General features: G+C 54.3%; 1 protein-coding gene across 5 annotated transcripts in view; it reads right to left on the minus strand.

Moving 5' to 3' along the window:
- DNMT3A (DNA methyltransferase 3 alpha) overlaps nt 1-15,438 on the minus strand; it is a 268,092-nt gene that overhangs the window by 14,632 nt on the left and 238,022 nt on the right. For 3 of the 5 annotated variants that reach the window (XM_073335457.1, XM_073335456.1, XM_073335455.1), the window contains one exon: nt 499-584. The exons of 1 other annotated variant lie outside the window; for it this stretch is intronic. In XM_073335457.1, coding sequence (XP_073191558.1) covers nt 499-584 — 86 coding nt within the window. Of the gene's footprint in view, nt 1-483; nt 585-15,438 lie in introns of all 5 variants that reach the window. One more of the 5 variants, XM_073335454.1, reaches the window with a different exon arrangement.

The raw sequence follows: 15,438 nt of genomic DNA on the forward strand, positions 1-15,438 counted from the left end.
AGAGTGAGCGTCAGGTGCCGAGGGCCATGGGAACACACAAGGAACGTCCCTCGAACGGAAAGGGCTGAGCTATGCTGGTGGGAGCCACGCCGGGATTCCTGGTGAAGAGAGGAGCCTGGGACTTTGTCTCTTTGTGGGGATGTGCTCAGGGTAGAAATCAGGAGTTCTGAGCTCCCATGTGCCCCCAAAGGCTGCTCTGCAGAGTGGAGGGCAAAGAGCTGGGAGTGAAATCTACAACCCGATTACCCGCACTCCTCACGGCCTTGGGGTGCCCTGCTCGGAGCACACACGGGTGACCTGGCCCCTTCATGCCTACAGTAGCACCGAACAACAGAGAATAGGCTGAGTGCTAAGGGGCTGAAGGGCTCCAAAGGCTGGTTCGAAGAGGCACGATTAAAATGAATTATGCTGGCTGGCAATCCCCCGGCCCCTGCTCCGCTATCATGCAAGAAGCAAACGGCCCAAAACTCGGGGTTCTCTCACCATGCTCTCACCAACCTGTTCATACCGGGAAGGTTACCCCAGAAGTACCGGGCCCTGTGCGCTGCAGACACCTCTTTGGCATCAATCATCACTGGGTTGGACTGCAAACAAGGAAAAAAAGCAGTAAAGTAACACAACATGCCCACAGCACAGATGTGCTGCAACACAGCTCCATGACAGCGCTGTAACACTGCATCACAATCCCTAACACAGCTCCGTGACAGTGCTGTAACACTGCAACCCAATCCCTAACACAGCTCCACGACTGGCCTGCAACACTGCACCCCAGCCCCCAACACAGCTCCACGACTGTCCTGTAACACTGCATCCCAGCCCCCAACGCAGCTCCACGAGAGCACTGCAACACTGCACCCCAGCCCCCAACACAGCTCCATGACTGTCCTGTAACACTGCATCCCAGCCCCCAACGCAGCTCCACGACAGCACTGCAACACTGCACCCCAGCCCCCAACGCAGCTCCACAACAGCACTGGAACACTGCATCCCAGCCCCCAACGCAGCTCCACAACAGCACTGCAACACTGCATCCCAGCCACCCAACACAGCTCCGTGACAGTGCTGTAACACTGCATCCCAGCCCCCAACACAGCTCCACGACTGTCCTGTAACACTGCACCCCAGCCCCCAACGCAGCTCCACGAGAGCACTGCAACACTGCACCCCAGCCCCCAACACAGCTCCACAACAGCACTGCAACACTGCATCCCAGCCCCCAACGCAGCTCCACGACTGTCCTGTAACACTGCATCCCAGCCCCCAACGCAGCTCCACGAGAGCACTGCAACACTGCACCCCAGCCCCCAACACAGCTCCACAACAGCACTGCAACACTGCATCCCAGCCACCCAACACAGCTCCATGACTGTCCTGTAACACTGCACCCCAGCCCCCAACGCAGCTCCACGAGAGCACTGCAACACTGCACCCCAGCCCCCAACGCAGCTCCACGAGAGCACTGCAACACTGCACCCCAGCCCCCAACGCAGCTCCACGAGAGCACTGCAACACTGCACCCCAGCCCCCAACGCAGCTCCACGACTGTCCTGTAACACTGCATCCCAGCCCCCAACGCAGCTCCACGAGAGCACTGCAACACTGCACCCCAGCCCCCAACGCAGCTCCACGAGAGCACTGCAACACTGCACCCCAGCCCCCAACGCAGCTCCACGACAGCACTGCAACACTGCATCCCAGCCCCCAACACAGCTCCATGACTGTCCTGTAACACTGCATCCCAGCCCCCAACGCAGCTCCACGACAGCACTGCAACACTGCATTCCAGCTCCCAACGCAGCTCTATGACTGTGCTGTATGTCACGGAGATTGGGGGAGTCAGGGCCCTGCACTCCCACTTCCTGCGATTCACCATGACTCTCAGCCAGCCGGTAGAACAGAAGGTTTATTAGAGACGACAAGAACACAGTCCTGACCAGATCTTATAGACATAAACAGGACCCCTTAGTCAGGTCCTTCTTGGGAGCAGGGAGATTAGTCCCCAGCTCTGGGGGCTCCCTCTTCTTCCCCAGCCCACTCCGAAAACAAAAAGCCTCCAGCCGACTCCCCCAGTCCCTCCTCCAGCCTTTGTCCAGTTTCCCAGGCAGAAGGTGTCACCTGGATCCAACCTCCCTCCCGGCTCAGGTGACAGCCAGTGAAGTCACCCCCTGCTATCTCATCACCGGTCAGACAGTGGCAGTAAACTCCCCTGCCACGTTCCCAGGTCAATCTGCCCCACTCAGTCCCTGCTGCGTCCCATCTCTCCCCCCTTTGAGACGGAACTGAGCGGGGTTCATAGAATCATAGAATATCAGGGTTGGAAGGGACCCCAGAAGGTCATCTAGTCCAACCCCCTGCTCAAAGCAGGACCAATTCCCAGTTAAATCATCCCAGCCAGGGCTTTGTCAAGCCTGACCTTAAAAACCTCTAAGGAAGGAGATTCTACCACCTCCCTAGGTAACGCATTCCAGTGTTTCACCACCCTCTTAGTGAAAAAGTTTTTCCTAATATCCAATCTAAACCTCCCCCACTGCAACTTGAGACCATTACTCCTCGTTCTGTCATCTGCTACCATTGAGAACAGTCTAGAGCCATCCTCTTTGGAACCCCCTTTCAGGTAGTTGAAAGCAGCTATCAAATCCCCCCTCGTTCTTCTCTTCTGCAGGCTAAACAATCCCAGCTCCCTCAGCCTCTCCTCATACCTCATGTGTTCCAGACCCCTAATCATTTTTGTGGCCCTTCGCTGGACTCTTTCCAATTTATCCACATCCTTCTTGAAGTGTGGGGCCCAAAACTGGACACAGCACAAATCCAGGTTTTCTAACCCTCCGCTCCCCCCCCCAAACTCACTCTCCTGCTGGTAATAGCTCATCCAAAGTGACAACTCTCTTCACAATGTGTATGATAATCAAGGTGGGCCATTTCCTGTACAAATCCAGGTTCTCTCACCCCCTCACCCCCCTCCAAAAACCACACACACAAACTCACTCTCCTGCTGGTAATAGCTCATCCAAAGTGACCACTCTCCCTACAATGTGCATGATAATCAAGGTGGGCCATTTCCAGCACAAATCCAGGTTATCATGCACATTGTAGGGAGAGTGGTCACTTTGGATAAGCTATTACCAGCAGGAGAGTGAGTTTGTGTGTGTGGTTTTTGGAGGGGGGTGAGGGGGTGAGAGAACCTGGATTTGTGCTGGAAATGGCCCACCTTGATTTTCTCACTCCCCCCACCCCCATACACACACAAACTCACTCTCCTGCAGGAGAGTGAGTTTGTGTGTGTGTGTGTGTCCCCGGGAAAGGGGGGGGGGTTAAGAAAGCCTGGATTTGTGCTGGAAATGGTGATTACCATGCACATTGTAGGGAGAGTGGTCACTTTGGAAGAGCTATTACCAGCAGGAGAGTGAGTTTGTGTGTGTATGGGGGTCAGGGTGGTGAGAAAACCTGGATTTGTGCTGGAAATGGCCCAACTTGATGATCACTTTAGATAAGCCATTACCAGCAGGACAGTGGGGTGGGAGGAGGTATTGTTCCATGGTCTCTGTGTGTATATAAAGTCTGCTGCAGTTTCCACAGTATACATCCGATGAAGTGAGCTGTAGCTCACAAAAGCTCATGCTCAAATAAATTAGTTAGTCAGATTAGTGCGTCCAGGCTGGTTGGAAAAGAGCTGTCGGTACGGATGCAGCACCTCTTTGATCTCAGCTTGCTGGCCAGGCGTTAGCTGATCGGAGAGAGGAACTGTTTCCAGGGGGGAGCCAGCTCCTGTCTCAGGGAATAGATCTACTAAAGGGTCGTCTCCCTGCTCCTCCCACTGTCCACACACGGCCAACACCACACTCCCCCTGGCATAATATGGCTTCATCATATTCACATGGTACACCCGGCGGTGGTGCGCCCGGTTCGACAGCTCCACCACGTAGTTTACCAATGGCTTGACAACCTTAAAATGACAACCTTCCCAGGCGGCCTGTAGTTTGTTTTTCCTCATGGGGATGAGAACCATCACCTGATCCCCGGTGGCATAGGCCCGCGCCGTGCGGTCATACCAGACCTTCTGCTTCCTCTGGGCTCTGGCCAGATTCTCCTTGGCCAAGCCCATGAGTTCAGCAAGTCTTTCTCAGACGGACAGGACATACTCCACCACTGATTCCCCATCAGGAGTGGCCTTCCCCTCCCATTTGTCTCTCATCAGGTCTAGGGGCCCCCCTTACCCTCCTGCCATATAACAGTTCGAAAGGCGAAAATCCGGTCGACTCCTGGGGCACCTCCCTGTATGCGAACAGCAGGTGAGGTAAGTACTTGTCCCAATCCTGCGGGTGCTGGTTTATAAAGGTTTTCAGCATCATCTTTAGTGTCCCGTTAAACCTCTCCACCAGCCCATTGGACTGGGGGTGATACGCTGAGGCCCAGTCGTGCCGGACCCCACATTTCTCCCACAAGCACCGGAGCAGGGCCGACATGAAGTTGGAGCCTTGGTCTGTCAAGACTTCCTTGGGGAACCCCACTCGGCTGAAAATGGTCAGGAGCGCATCGGCCACGGTGTCGGCTTCAATGGAAGCTAAGGGCACTGCCTCGGGGTAGCGGGTGGCGAAATCTACCCCCACCAGAATGTATTTCTTCCCCGACTGCGTCGTCTTGCTGAGAGGCCCCACGATGTCAATGGCCACCTTCTGGAAAGGCTCCTCTATGATGGGCAAAGGTCTCAAAGCCGCTTTCCCCTTGTCCCGGACCTTCCCCACCCTCTGACAGGGGTCACAGGATCAGCAATACTGCCGGACCATGGTAAAGACCCCGGGCCAGTAAAAGTTCTGTAGCAACCTCTGCCGGGTGCGCCGGATTCCCTGGTGCCCTGCGAGGGGGATGTCATGGGCCAGGTACAGGAGCCTGCGGCGATACTTCTGGGGGACCCCCAGCTGCCTCCTGATCCCACAGGCCTCTACTTCCCTTGTGGGAGCCCATTCTCGGTACAGGAACCCCTTCTCCCACAGGAACCTCTCCTGGCAGCCTCTCCTCATGGTCCGTCCCACACTGAGGTCGGCCAGGTCCCTGAGCTTCCACAAGGAGGGATCTTTCCTCAACTCGGCCTGGAACTCAGCGGCTGGGGAAGGGATGGGGCCCGGTTCCCTCTCACTGGCCGGGTCTGAGGCCTCAGCCTCTCTGAGCCTTGTTCCAGGGCACTCCCTCCCCACCAGCCCTCGGTACCCTCGATACCCTCGCCGGCTCTGGCTACGGGTCATGACCAGGGTGTTCCGGGGGCTGTTTGGCCAGTCCTCTAGGTTACCCTCCATCAACACCTCAGTGGGTAAATGGTGGTGCACCCCCACATCCTTGGGGGGACAAGGAGGGCCCCTTTTCAGATGTACCCTCTCCACGGGCACCGTGAATGGGGTCCCGCCCACCCCTGTCAGGGTCAGGTAGGTGTTGGGCACCATCCGATCTGAGGCCACCACCTTGGGGCAGGCCAGCATCACCTCAGTGCCCGTATCCCAGTATCCACTGACCTTCCTCCCATCCACCGCCAGGGGAACAAGGCACTCGCTCCGCAGGGACAGCCCCGCACCCACCTTCTAAAATGCGAATCTTGAGTCTGGAGCATCCAGCCCGCCAGAGGAGCTGGTTTGGGGCCCTCCTCCCTCCTGAGCAGTTGGTACGCTGCCAGGCCCCCCTTGACTGGGCCGTCTGCCCCTTGTCCGGCTGGGTCCCTACTCAGTTAACCCTGGGTGGGTTCGGTCTGCTCAGTCTGTCCCTGAGCCTGGGGCACTGGGTCCGTACGTGGCCTCTCTGGCCACAGTGACAGCAGCTCAGGTCACGTTGGTCCCCTCGAGCCAGTCGGTTGGGCCTGACGCTGGATGCTCCCCTTGGAAGGGGTTCTCCATAGCCCCCTTTGGGAGGTCCTAGGGTGACTCTCTCTCTGCATCGGGGGGGGCCTGATCCTTTGGGACTCCTCCCTGCTACCCCCTGACCGACTGTTCACAAACTCGTCGGCCAGCTGCCCTGCGTGCTGGGGGTTCTCTGGATATTTGTCCACCAGCCACAGCCTCAGGTCGGAAGGGCACTGTTCATACAGTTGCTCCAGTACCATCAGTTTAACCAGGTCCTCCTTCATCTGGGCCCCAGCTGTCCACTTGCGGGCATATCCCTCCATGCGGGTGGCCAGTTCTAGATATGTGCCCTCAGGGGCTTTACGCTGACTCTGGAACCTTCTCCGGTACATCTCGGGGGTCAGCCCAAACTCACGGAGCAGGGCCTGTTTGAACAGTTCATAGTCCCCTGCCTCCGGCCCTTTCATTCGGCTGTACACCTCCACGGCTTTGGGATCCAGTAAGGGGGTGAGAAACTGGAGCCTGTCTGCAGGGTCAACCCTGTGCAGCTCGCAGGCATTCTCAAAGGCCGTCAGGAAGCTATCTATGTCCTCCCCCTCCTTCGCTGGGCCAGGAAGCACTTATCAAAGCTCTTTGCAGTCCTGGGTCCCCCCTCACTCACCGCAGCTCGGGGCTCGCTGCTCCTCAGCCTGGCCAACTCCAGTTCATGCTGACGCTGCCTTTCGCGATCCTCTCGCTCTTTTTCGTCATCTTCCAACTCTCTCAATTTTATCTCCCTCTCCCATTCCAGCCGCCTCAGCTCCAGGGATGGGGAGCTCCGCCGGGAGGATCCCCTGCTGGCTGTGGGGTTCATGGTGCCCTCAGAATTTGCTGGGCTCCTCCCAGCCCCTCCCTGAGGCATAGGTAGGAGGGGTCTCAGGATGCCCTCGGCTGCTGTCTGACCACTCCCAGCTGGAGCAGATACTGGTGCCCACCCTGCATCTGCCGGGCTGCTTCCCTCAGAGACAGGGATCGGTTCATTCAAGCGATCCTCCTCCTCCAGCTGGGCAATCAGCTGTTCTTTGGTGCACTTCCCACTGCGCAGCCCCCTCTGCCTGCACAGCTCCACCAGGTCGCTCTTAAGGCACTTCGCATACATCTTCCTGCTGGCCACTCACGGGCCTGTGTGCTTGCAGCTCCCCATGGTTTTCAGGAGGAACCCCTAGTGCATCAGCCCTTCTCCAGGTCACCACCTCTCTCCCAGGGTCGAGCACAGACTCCTCCGCCCCCGAGTCTGCTCACCGCAGTCCCCAGCGGGACCCCGTTACTGCAACAGTCCTTCTCGCTGGTCACACACTCCCAGGGGTTAAGCGTAGCTCCTCTGCCCCCTGAAACTGCTCCTCTCTGACTCTTCAGCACGCCTGGTCCCCGTCAATCCCCCTTCGTTTTACTGCTCCCCAGTCACTTACTGCAGGAAGCACTGCCCACGGGGTGCAGTACATCCCACCCGTCACCAGTTGTCACAGAGATTGGGGGAGTCAGGGCCCTGCACTCCCACTTCCTGCGATTCACCACGACTCTCAGCCAGCCAGTAGAACAGAAGGTTTATTAGAGACGATGGGAATACCATCCAGACCAGAGCTTGTAGGCATAAACAGGATCCCTTAGTCAGGTCCTTCTGGGGGGCAGGGAGATTAGTCCCCAGCTCTGGGGGCTCCCTCCTCTTCCCCAGCCCACTCCAAAAACAAAACCCCTCCAGCCGACTCCCCCAGCCTCCCCCCAGCTCCTCCCCTAGCCTTTGTCCAGTTTCCCGGGCAGAAGGTGTCACCTGGACCCAACCCCCCTCCCGGCTCCGGTGACAGGCTCAGGTATCTTCCCAGCCAGTGAAGTCACTCCCTGCTATCTCATCACTGATCAGACAGTCCCAGTAAACTCCCCTGCCACATTCCTAGGTCAATCCGCCCCACTCAGTCCCTGCTGCGTCCCACTGTAACACTAAATAACAGCCCCCAACACAGCTGTATGACAGTTCTATCACTTTGCATTGCAGCCCCAAAATACAGCTCCATTATACCGCTCCAACACAGCATCCCACTTCCTAACACACTTCCAAGGTAGTGCTGAAAACTGCAGCCGAGCCCCCAGTACAGCTCCATGACAGTGCTGCAGCACTGCATCACAGCCCCCAACACAGCTGCAGGACACTGCAGCCCAGACAGAAACACAGGTCCATGTCAGTGCTGCAAGACGGCATCCCAACCTCCAACAGAGCCCCATGACAGTCCTGTCACACTGCATCCAAGCCGGCAATTCAGCTCCATGACAGTGCTGCCACACTGCATCCCAGCTTCCAACACAGCTCCATGACATTGCTGTAACACTGCACGGAATCACAGAACTGGAAGGGACCTTGAGAAGTCATTTAGTCCCGTCCTCCGCGTTCCTGACAGGACTAAGTATTATCTAGACCATCCCTGACAGGTGTTTGTCTAACCTGCTCTTAAACATCGCCAGTGATGGAGATTCCACAACCTCCCTGGGCAATTTATTCCAGTGCTTAACCACCCTGACAGTGAGAAAGATTTTCCTAATGTCCAACCTAAACAGCCCTCGCTGCAATTTAAGCCCATTGCTTCTTGTCTTGTCCTCAGAGGCTAAGAAAAACAATTTTTCTCCCTCCTCCTTGTAATAACCTTTTACATACTTGAAAATTATCATGTCCCCCCTCAGTCTCCTCTTCTCCAGACTAAACAAACCCAGTTTTTTCAATCTTCCCTCATAGGTCATGTTTTCTAGACCTTTAATCATTTTTGTCACTCTTCTCTGGAGTCTCTCTAATTTGTCCACATCCTTCCTGAAATGTGGTGCCCAGAACTGGACACAATACTCCAGTTGAGGCCTAATCAGCGCAAAGTAGAGCAGAAGAATTACTTCTCGTCTTGCTTATAACACTCCTGCTAATACATCCCAGAATGATGTTCACTTTTTCTGCAACAGTTTTTCTGCAACTGTTGACCCATATTTAGCTTGTGATCCACTATGACCCCCAGATCCCTTTCCGCAGTACTCCTTCCTAGGCAGTCATTTCCCATTTGATATTTGTGCAACTGAGTGTTCCTTCCTAAGTGGAGTACTTTGCATTTGTCATTATTGAATATCATCCTATTTACTTCAGACCATTTCTCCAGTCTGTCCAGATCATTTTGAATTTTAATCCTATCCTCCAAAGCACTCGCAACCCCTCCCCGCTTGGTATCATTCACAAACTTTATATGCCATTATCTAAATCACTGATGAAGATACTGAACAGAACTGGACCCAGAACTGATCCCTGTGGGACTCCGCTCGTTACGCCCTTCCAGCATGACTGTGAACCACTGATGATTACTCTCTGGGAATGATTTTCCAACCAGTTTTGCACCCACCTTATAGTAGCTCTATCTAGGTTCCATTTCCCTAGTTTGTTTATGAGAAGGTCATGTGAGATAGTATCAAAAATTTTACTAAAATCAAGATCGACCACGTCTACCACTTTCCCCCATCCACAAGGCTTGTTACCCGGTCAAAGAAAGCTATCAGGTTGGTTTGACACGATTTGTTTTTGACAAATCTATGCTGACTGTTACTTATCACCTTATTATCTTCTAGATGTTTGTGAATTGATGGCTCAATTATTTGCTCCATTATCTTTCTGGGTACAGAAGTTAAGCTGACTGGTCTGTAATTCCGCGGGTTGTCCTTATTTCCCTTTTTATAGATTGGCACTCGATTTGCCCTTTTCCAGTCTTCTGGAATCTCTCCTGTCTTCCATGACTTTTCAAAGAGAATCGCTAATGGCTCAGATATCTCCTCAGTGAGCTCCTTGAGTATTATAGGACGCATTTCATCAGGCCCTGGTGACGTGAAGACATCTAATTTATCCAAGTAATTTTTAACTTGTTCTTTCCCTATTTTAGCCTCTTCTGATCCTACCTCATTTTCACTGGCATTCACTACATTAGATGTCCAGTCACCACCAACCTTGGTGAAAACCGAAACAAAGAAGTCATTAAGCCCCTTTGCCATTTCTATATTTTCTGTTATTATTTCCCCCCCTCAATGAGTAACGGGCCTACCCGGTCCTTGGTGTTCCTCTTGCTTAGAATGTAGTTGTAGAATGTTTTCCTGTTACCCTTTATGTCTCTGGCTAGTTTGATCTCGTTTTGTGCCTTGGCCTTTCTAATTTTGCCCCTACATACTTGTGCTGTTTGTTTATATTCATCCTTTGTAATTTAATCTAGTTTCCACTTTTTGTAGGATGCTTTTTTGATTTTTAGATCGTTGACAGTCTCCTGGATAAGCCAGGGTGGTCTCTTGCCAGGTTTCCTATCTTTCCTACGCAGTAGGATAGTTTGCTCTTGTGCCCTTAACAACGTCTCTTTGAAAAACTGCCAACTATCTTCCATTGTTTTTCCCCTTAGACTTGCTTCCCATGGGATCTTACCTACCAACTCCTTGAGTTTGCTGAAGTCTGCCTTCTTGAAATCCACTGTCTTCAGTGTGCTGTTCTCCCTCCTACTATTCCTTAGAATCATGAACTCTATCATTTCCTGATCATGGAATCACAGAATATCAGTGTTGGAAGGTGTCACGGCATCCCCGGGCGATGCTCTGGAACTGCTCCCTAGGAAGCCAGTCAAGACTCTGGGGAAGTCTCCTTTCTGTGAGCAGACTGTCTGCAGGGCAAAAAGCTCACATGGCTTCCACCTTCCTGGGTCTGACCTCGGAGCATTCAGCATCCTCTGCCCCTCCGTGTGCTTCCCACAGCGAGTCTGCCCAGGCGAGGTCCTGGGGAAGCCAGAGCGTCCTGCCCCCCAACTTCGCAGTCAGACGGGACTCTCAGCCAGCCAGTAAAACAGAGGTTTATTAGATGACAGGAACACGGTCTAAAACAGAGCTTGTAGGTACAGAGAACAGGACCCCTGAGGCGGGTCCATTTTGGGGGGCAGTGAGCCAGACAACCACATCTACCCTTCACTCCACGTCCCCAGCCAGCCCCAAACTGAAACTCTCTCCAGCCCTCCTCCTCTGGGCTTTGTCCCATTCCCGGGCCAGGTGGTCACCTGATTCCTTTGTTCTCCAACCCTTTAGCTCTCACCTGGCAGGGGGGAAGGGCCCAGGCCATCCGTTGCCAGGAGACAGAGCGTCAGTCATTTATGTACCCTGGCGCTTTGCTCTGCAACAATTACACCCCCTTATCCCACCACCTAGAGACTTAAGAAATGCATATGGGAAACTGAGGCACCCCTACAGTATTCAGAGGAAACATTAAGAACAGCCCCACTTGGTCACAGAAGGGACCTCAGGAGGTCATCTAGTCCAACCCCTGCTCAAAGCAGGACCAATCCCCAACTAAATCATTCCAGCCAGGGCTTTGTCAAGCTGGGTCTTAAAAACCTCTAAGGAAGGACATTGCACCACCTCCCTAGGTAACGCATTCCCGTGCTTCACCACCCTCCTAGTGAAAAAGTTTTTCCTAATATCCAACCTAGACCTCCCCCACTGCAACTTGAGACCATTACTCCTCGTTCTGTCATCTGCTACCACTGAGAACAGTCTAGATCCATCCTCTTTGGAACCCCCTTTCAGGTAGTTGAAAGCAGCTATCAAATCCCCCCTCATTCTTCTCTTCCGTAGACTAAACAATCCCAGTTCCCTCAGCCTCTCCTCATAAGTCATGTGCTACAGCCCCTTAATCATTTTTGTTGCCCTCCGCTGGACTCTCTCCAATTTTTCACATCCTTCTTGTAGTGTGGGGCCCAAAACTGGACACAGTACTCCAGATGAGGCCTCACCAAAGTCGAATAGAGGGGAACGATCAAGTCCCTCGATCTGTGAGCAATGCCCCTACTTATACAGCCCAAAATGCCATTGGCCTTCTTGGGAACAACAGCACACTGTTGACTCATATCCAGCTTCTCGTCCACTGTCACCCCTAGGTCCTTTTCTGCAGAACTGCTGCCGAGCCATTCGGTCCCTAGTCTGTAGCGGTGCCTGGGGTTTTTCCGTCCTAAGTGCAGGACTCTGCACTTGTCCTTGTTGAACCTCATCAGATTTCTTTTGGCCCAATCCTCTAATTTGTCTAGGGCCCTCTGTATCCTATCCCTACCCTCCAGCGTATCTACCTCCCCTCCCAGTTTAGTGTCATCTGCAAACTTGCTAAGGGTGCAATCCACACTGTCCTCCAGATCATTAATCACTTTCACCCAAGCTGCCTTCCACTTTCAAATTCTCAACCCGTTCCTTCCTATTTGTCAAAATCAAATCTAGAACAGCTTCTCCCCTAGTAGCTGTCTCCACCTTCTGAAATAAAAAAATTGTTTCCAATAAATACCAAGAACTTGTTGGATAATCTGTGCCCTGCTGTGCTGTTTTCCCAGCAGATGGTGGTGATGGGGGACTTCATCCACCCAGACAAGTCCTGGACGCCAGCCCCCAACACAGCTCCACGATAGCACTGCAACACTGCATCCCAGCCCCTTATAGAGGTCCATGACCGTGCTGGAACACTGCATCACAGTCAGCGGTGAAAGTAACTTAAAGGACTTACTGGTACTCCGGAGTCCTTAGGAGGGGAGGGGCCTCTACCGGAAGAGGTAGGACCTTTAAATCTTGATTTAAAGGGTCAGGGAATGTAAAGGGCCCCGGGCTGGGACTCTGGTAGCAGCAGCTGGGAGCCCCGGGCCTTTTAAATCACCCTGGAGCTACCAGCTGCAGAGGCGGCTAGGAGCCCCAGGGCTCGGGGGTGATTTAAAGGGTCAGGGGCTCCCAGCCACCGCTACTGCAGAGGAGCCCCGGGCCCTTTAAATTGCTGCCGGAGCACCCAGCTGCCACTGCTATCCTGGGGCTCTGGCAGGGGGCTCGGACGGCGATTTAAAGGGCCCGGGCCTCCCACTGCCGCTACTGTCCCAGGTCCTTTAAATCGTCCCCGGAGCCCTGGGGTAGCGGTGGCGGGGCTCTGACGGCTATTTAAAGGGCCTCGGGGCTGTACTGGTGGCCGGAGCCCTGGGCCTTTTAAATCAGCCCTGGAGCCCTGCTGCCGGAGCCCTGGGGAGGTGGTGGCAGGGCTCCAGCGGCGATTTAAAGGGCCCGGGTCGGTAGCTGCTGGGAGCCCCAGGCCCTTTACATTGCCGTCTGGGGAAGCTGATCCACCCCTGTACGGCACACAGGCTCTTGCCGGTATACCGTACCGGGGCGTAGTGGCTTACTTTCACCTCTGATCACAGTCCACAGCACAGCTCCATGACCGTGCTAGAACACTGCATCACAGCCCACAACACAAGGAGTGCCCCAACACTACAGCTCAGCCCCGCTTCACAGCGCTCTGCTGCAACCCTGATCGCAGACCCCAGCAAGGCCACCCGAGATTGCTGCAATATTGCATTACAGGCCTGAACAGAGCACGAGGACAGTGCTGCAACACTGCATCCCAGCTCTGTGATAATGTCGGAGAAACAGCCGTGAGGGCTGCTCTTTGAGGTGTGTTGCTCAGGTCCATTCCGATATAGGTGTGTGCACACTGCGTGCACCATCACTGGAAGTTTCCCCCTAGTGGTGTCCGTTGGGTTGACTCCGGTGCCCCTGGACTGGCGCCTTCATGGCGCACACAGACCGGCCGACCCACCTCCTCCTCGGTTGCTTCTTGCCGGAACTCCGACAGAGGGGCAGGCGGGTGGGCCTTGGGATGGGCATAAGCAGCACATCTCGAAGAACAGCTGTTACGAGAGATAGGTAACCGTTCTTTCTTCTTCAAGTGCTTGCTCATGTCCATTCCAGTCGAAGTGATTCCCAAGCAATCAGTCAGGTGGTGGGACTGGCGTTTTGCTGAGACAGATTGGACTCTGCTGTACCAAAAACCGCCTCACTTCTGGCCTGCTCAGTGATGGTATAGTGCGTGGTGAACATGTGGACAGAAGACCAGGTCACTGCCCAGCAGATATCCAGGATCGGGACTGGAGCCACGAATACTGCTGAAGAGGCTTGCGATCTCACGGAGTGCGCTGTCTCTCTGCCATTGTCAGCTTGCCCAAGACTGGCACTTGCCTCCACGGGACGGGGGCTGTCCGTGATGGGCCTTGGCTCAGGGAAGGCGTTAGAAGGGACAGAAGGCTTCTTGCTGTTTCATATGCCTCTGGTGTAGGTGGCATGACCAGGGCTGAGTCCCCTCTATGGCTCATCCCAGGCGGGGCGTCCATATGCACCAGACCTCGACGGGCCCCTTTCTGGGGCTGGAATCAACAGCGCAGGCTGGTTGCTGTCTGTCTGAGAATGGCCCAGCACGGGTCTCATTCTCTCTGTGGTGCTCCTCAGAGGGGATCGTCACCAGTCTGACTTTTTCTTCGGCATCAGTGACGGGGAGCGGTGCCAACCAGCCATGGTTGACTTCTTGGTGGCTGGAGCAGTTTGTCGGTGCCATACAGCTGGTGCCAGGGATCCTGGACCCCACTGAGCCTCTCTAATGAGGCTGGGGCACTCCTGATGGAGGAGGGGCTTGATGCTGGGTCGGGCTCTGATGAAGGGCGAAGTGCCACCTCCATTACGAGAAATTTGAGTCCAGTTTTTCTCTCATGCTTAGTTCTGGGCTTAAGGTTCTTACGGGTCTGGCACTTAGCAGGAACGTGGCCTCTCGGCAGCTGCCGGGCTGTTTGAAGCCCTGGGTCCGAGGCATACCCTCAGGCCCCAGCAGCAAGCCCCACAGGGCAGGAGATTACAAGTACCCAAATCTCACTATTTGCTAACCGCAACTAACTGAACTCTTTACACTCTGCCTACAATCTATTTCCAGGAAACCACTACGGAGACTGCTTGCAGAGCAAGAGAACAAGACCATTCCATGGATGGGAAGAGGGAACTGAGGAGGCAGTGGGTCGGCAGGTCCTTATATACCGTGCAAGGAAGGCGCCTCTCCAGGGGTCACCAGAGTCGACCTGACGGATATCATTAGGGGAAAAATTTCTGGTGATGGTGCACGTGACACGCACACAACTATACTGGAATGGACATGAGCAAACACTCAAAGAAGAAGAACACTGCATCCTAGCTCCCAACCCAGCTCTGGGACAGTGCTGCAACACTGCACCACAGACCCCAACAAAGATACACGATTGCTGCAACACTGCACCACAGCCCCGAAAACTGCGTCGTGAGCGTGATGTAACACTGCATCCTCCCAGCAGTTCCAGAACACTGAAGTAACTCTGCATCCCTGCTGAACACAGCTCCATGACAGTGCGGTAACACTGCATCACAGCCCCCAAACACAGGTAACACAGCTCCGAACACAGCTCCATGACAGTGCGGTAACACTGCATCACAGCCCCCAAACACAGGGAACACAGCTCCGAACACAGCTCCATGACAGCGCGGTAACACTGCATCACAGCCCCCAAACACAGGGAACACAGCTCCGAACACAGCTCCATGACAGTGCGGTAACACTGCATCACAGCCCCCAAATACAGGTAACAGCTAGCTCTGCAGCTAGCAAGAGATGTCAAGAGTAACAAGAAGGGTTTCTTCAGGTATGTTGGCAACAAGAAGAAAGCCAAGGAATGTGTGAGTCCCTTACTGAATGAGGGAGGCAACCTAGTGACAG

The sequence above is a fragment of the Lepidochelys kempii genome, chromosome 3 (genome assembly GCF_965140265.1).
Source record: "Lepidochelys kempii isolate rLepKem1 chromosome 3, rLepKem1.hap2, whole genome shotgun sequence".
NCBI lineage: Eukaryota > Metazoa > Chordata > Testudines > Cheloniidae > Lepidochelys > Lepidochelys kempii.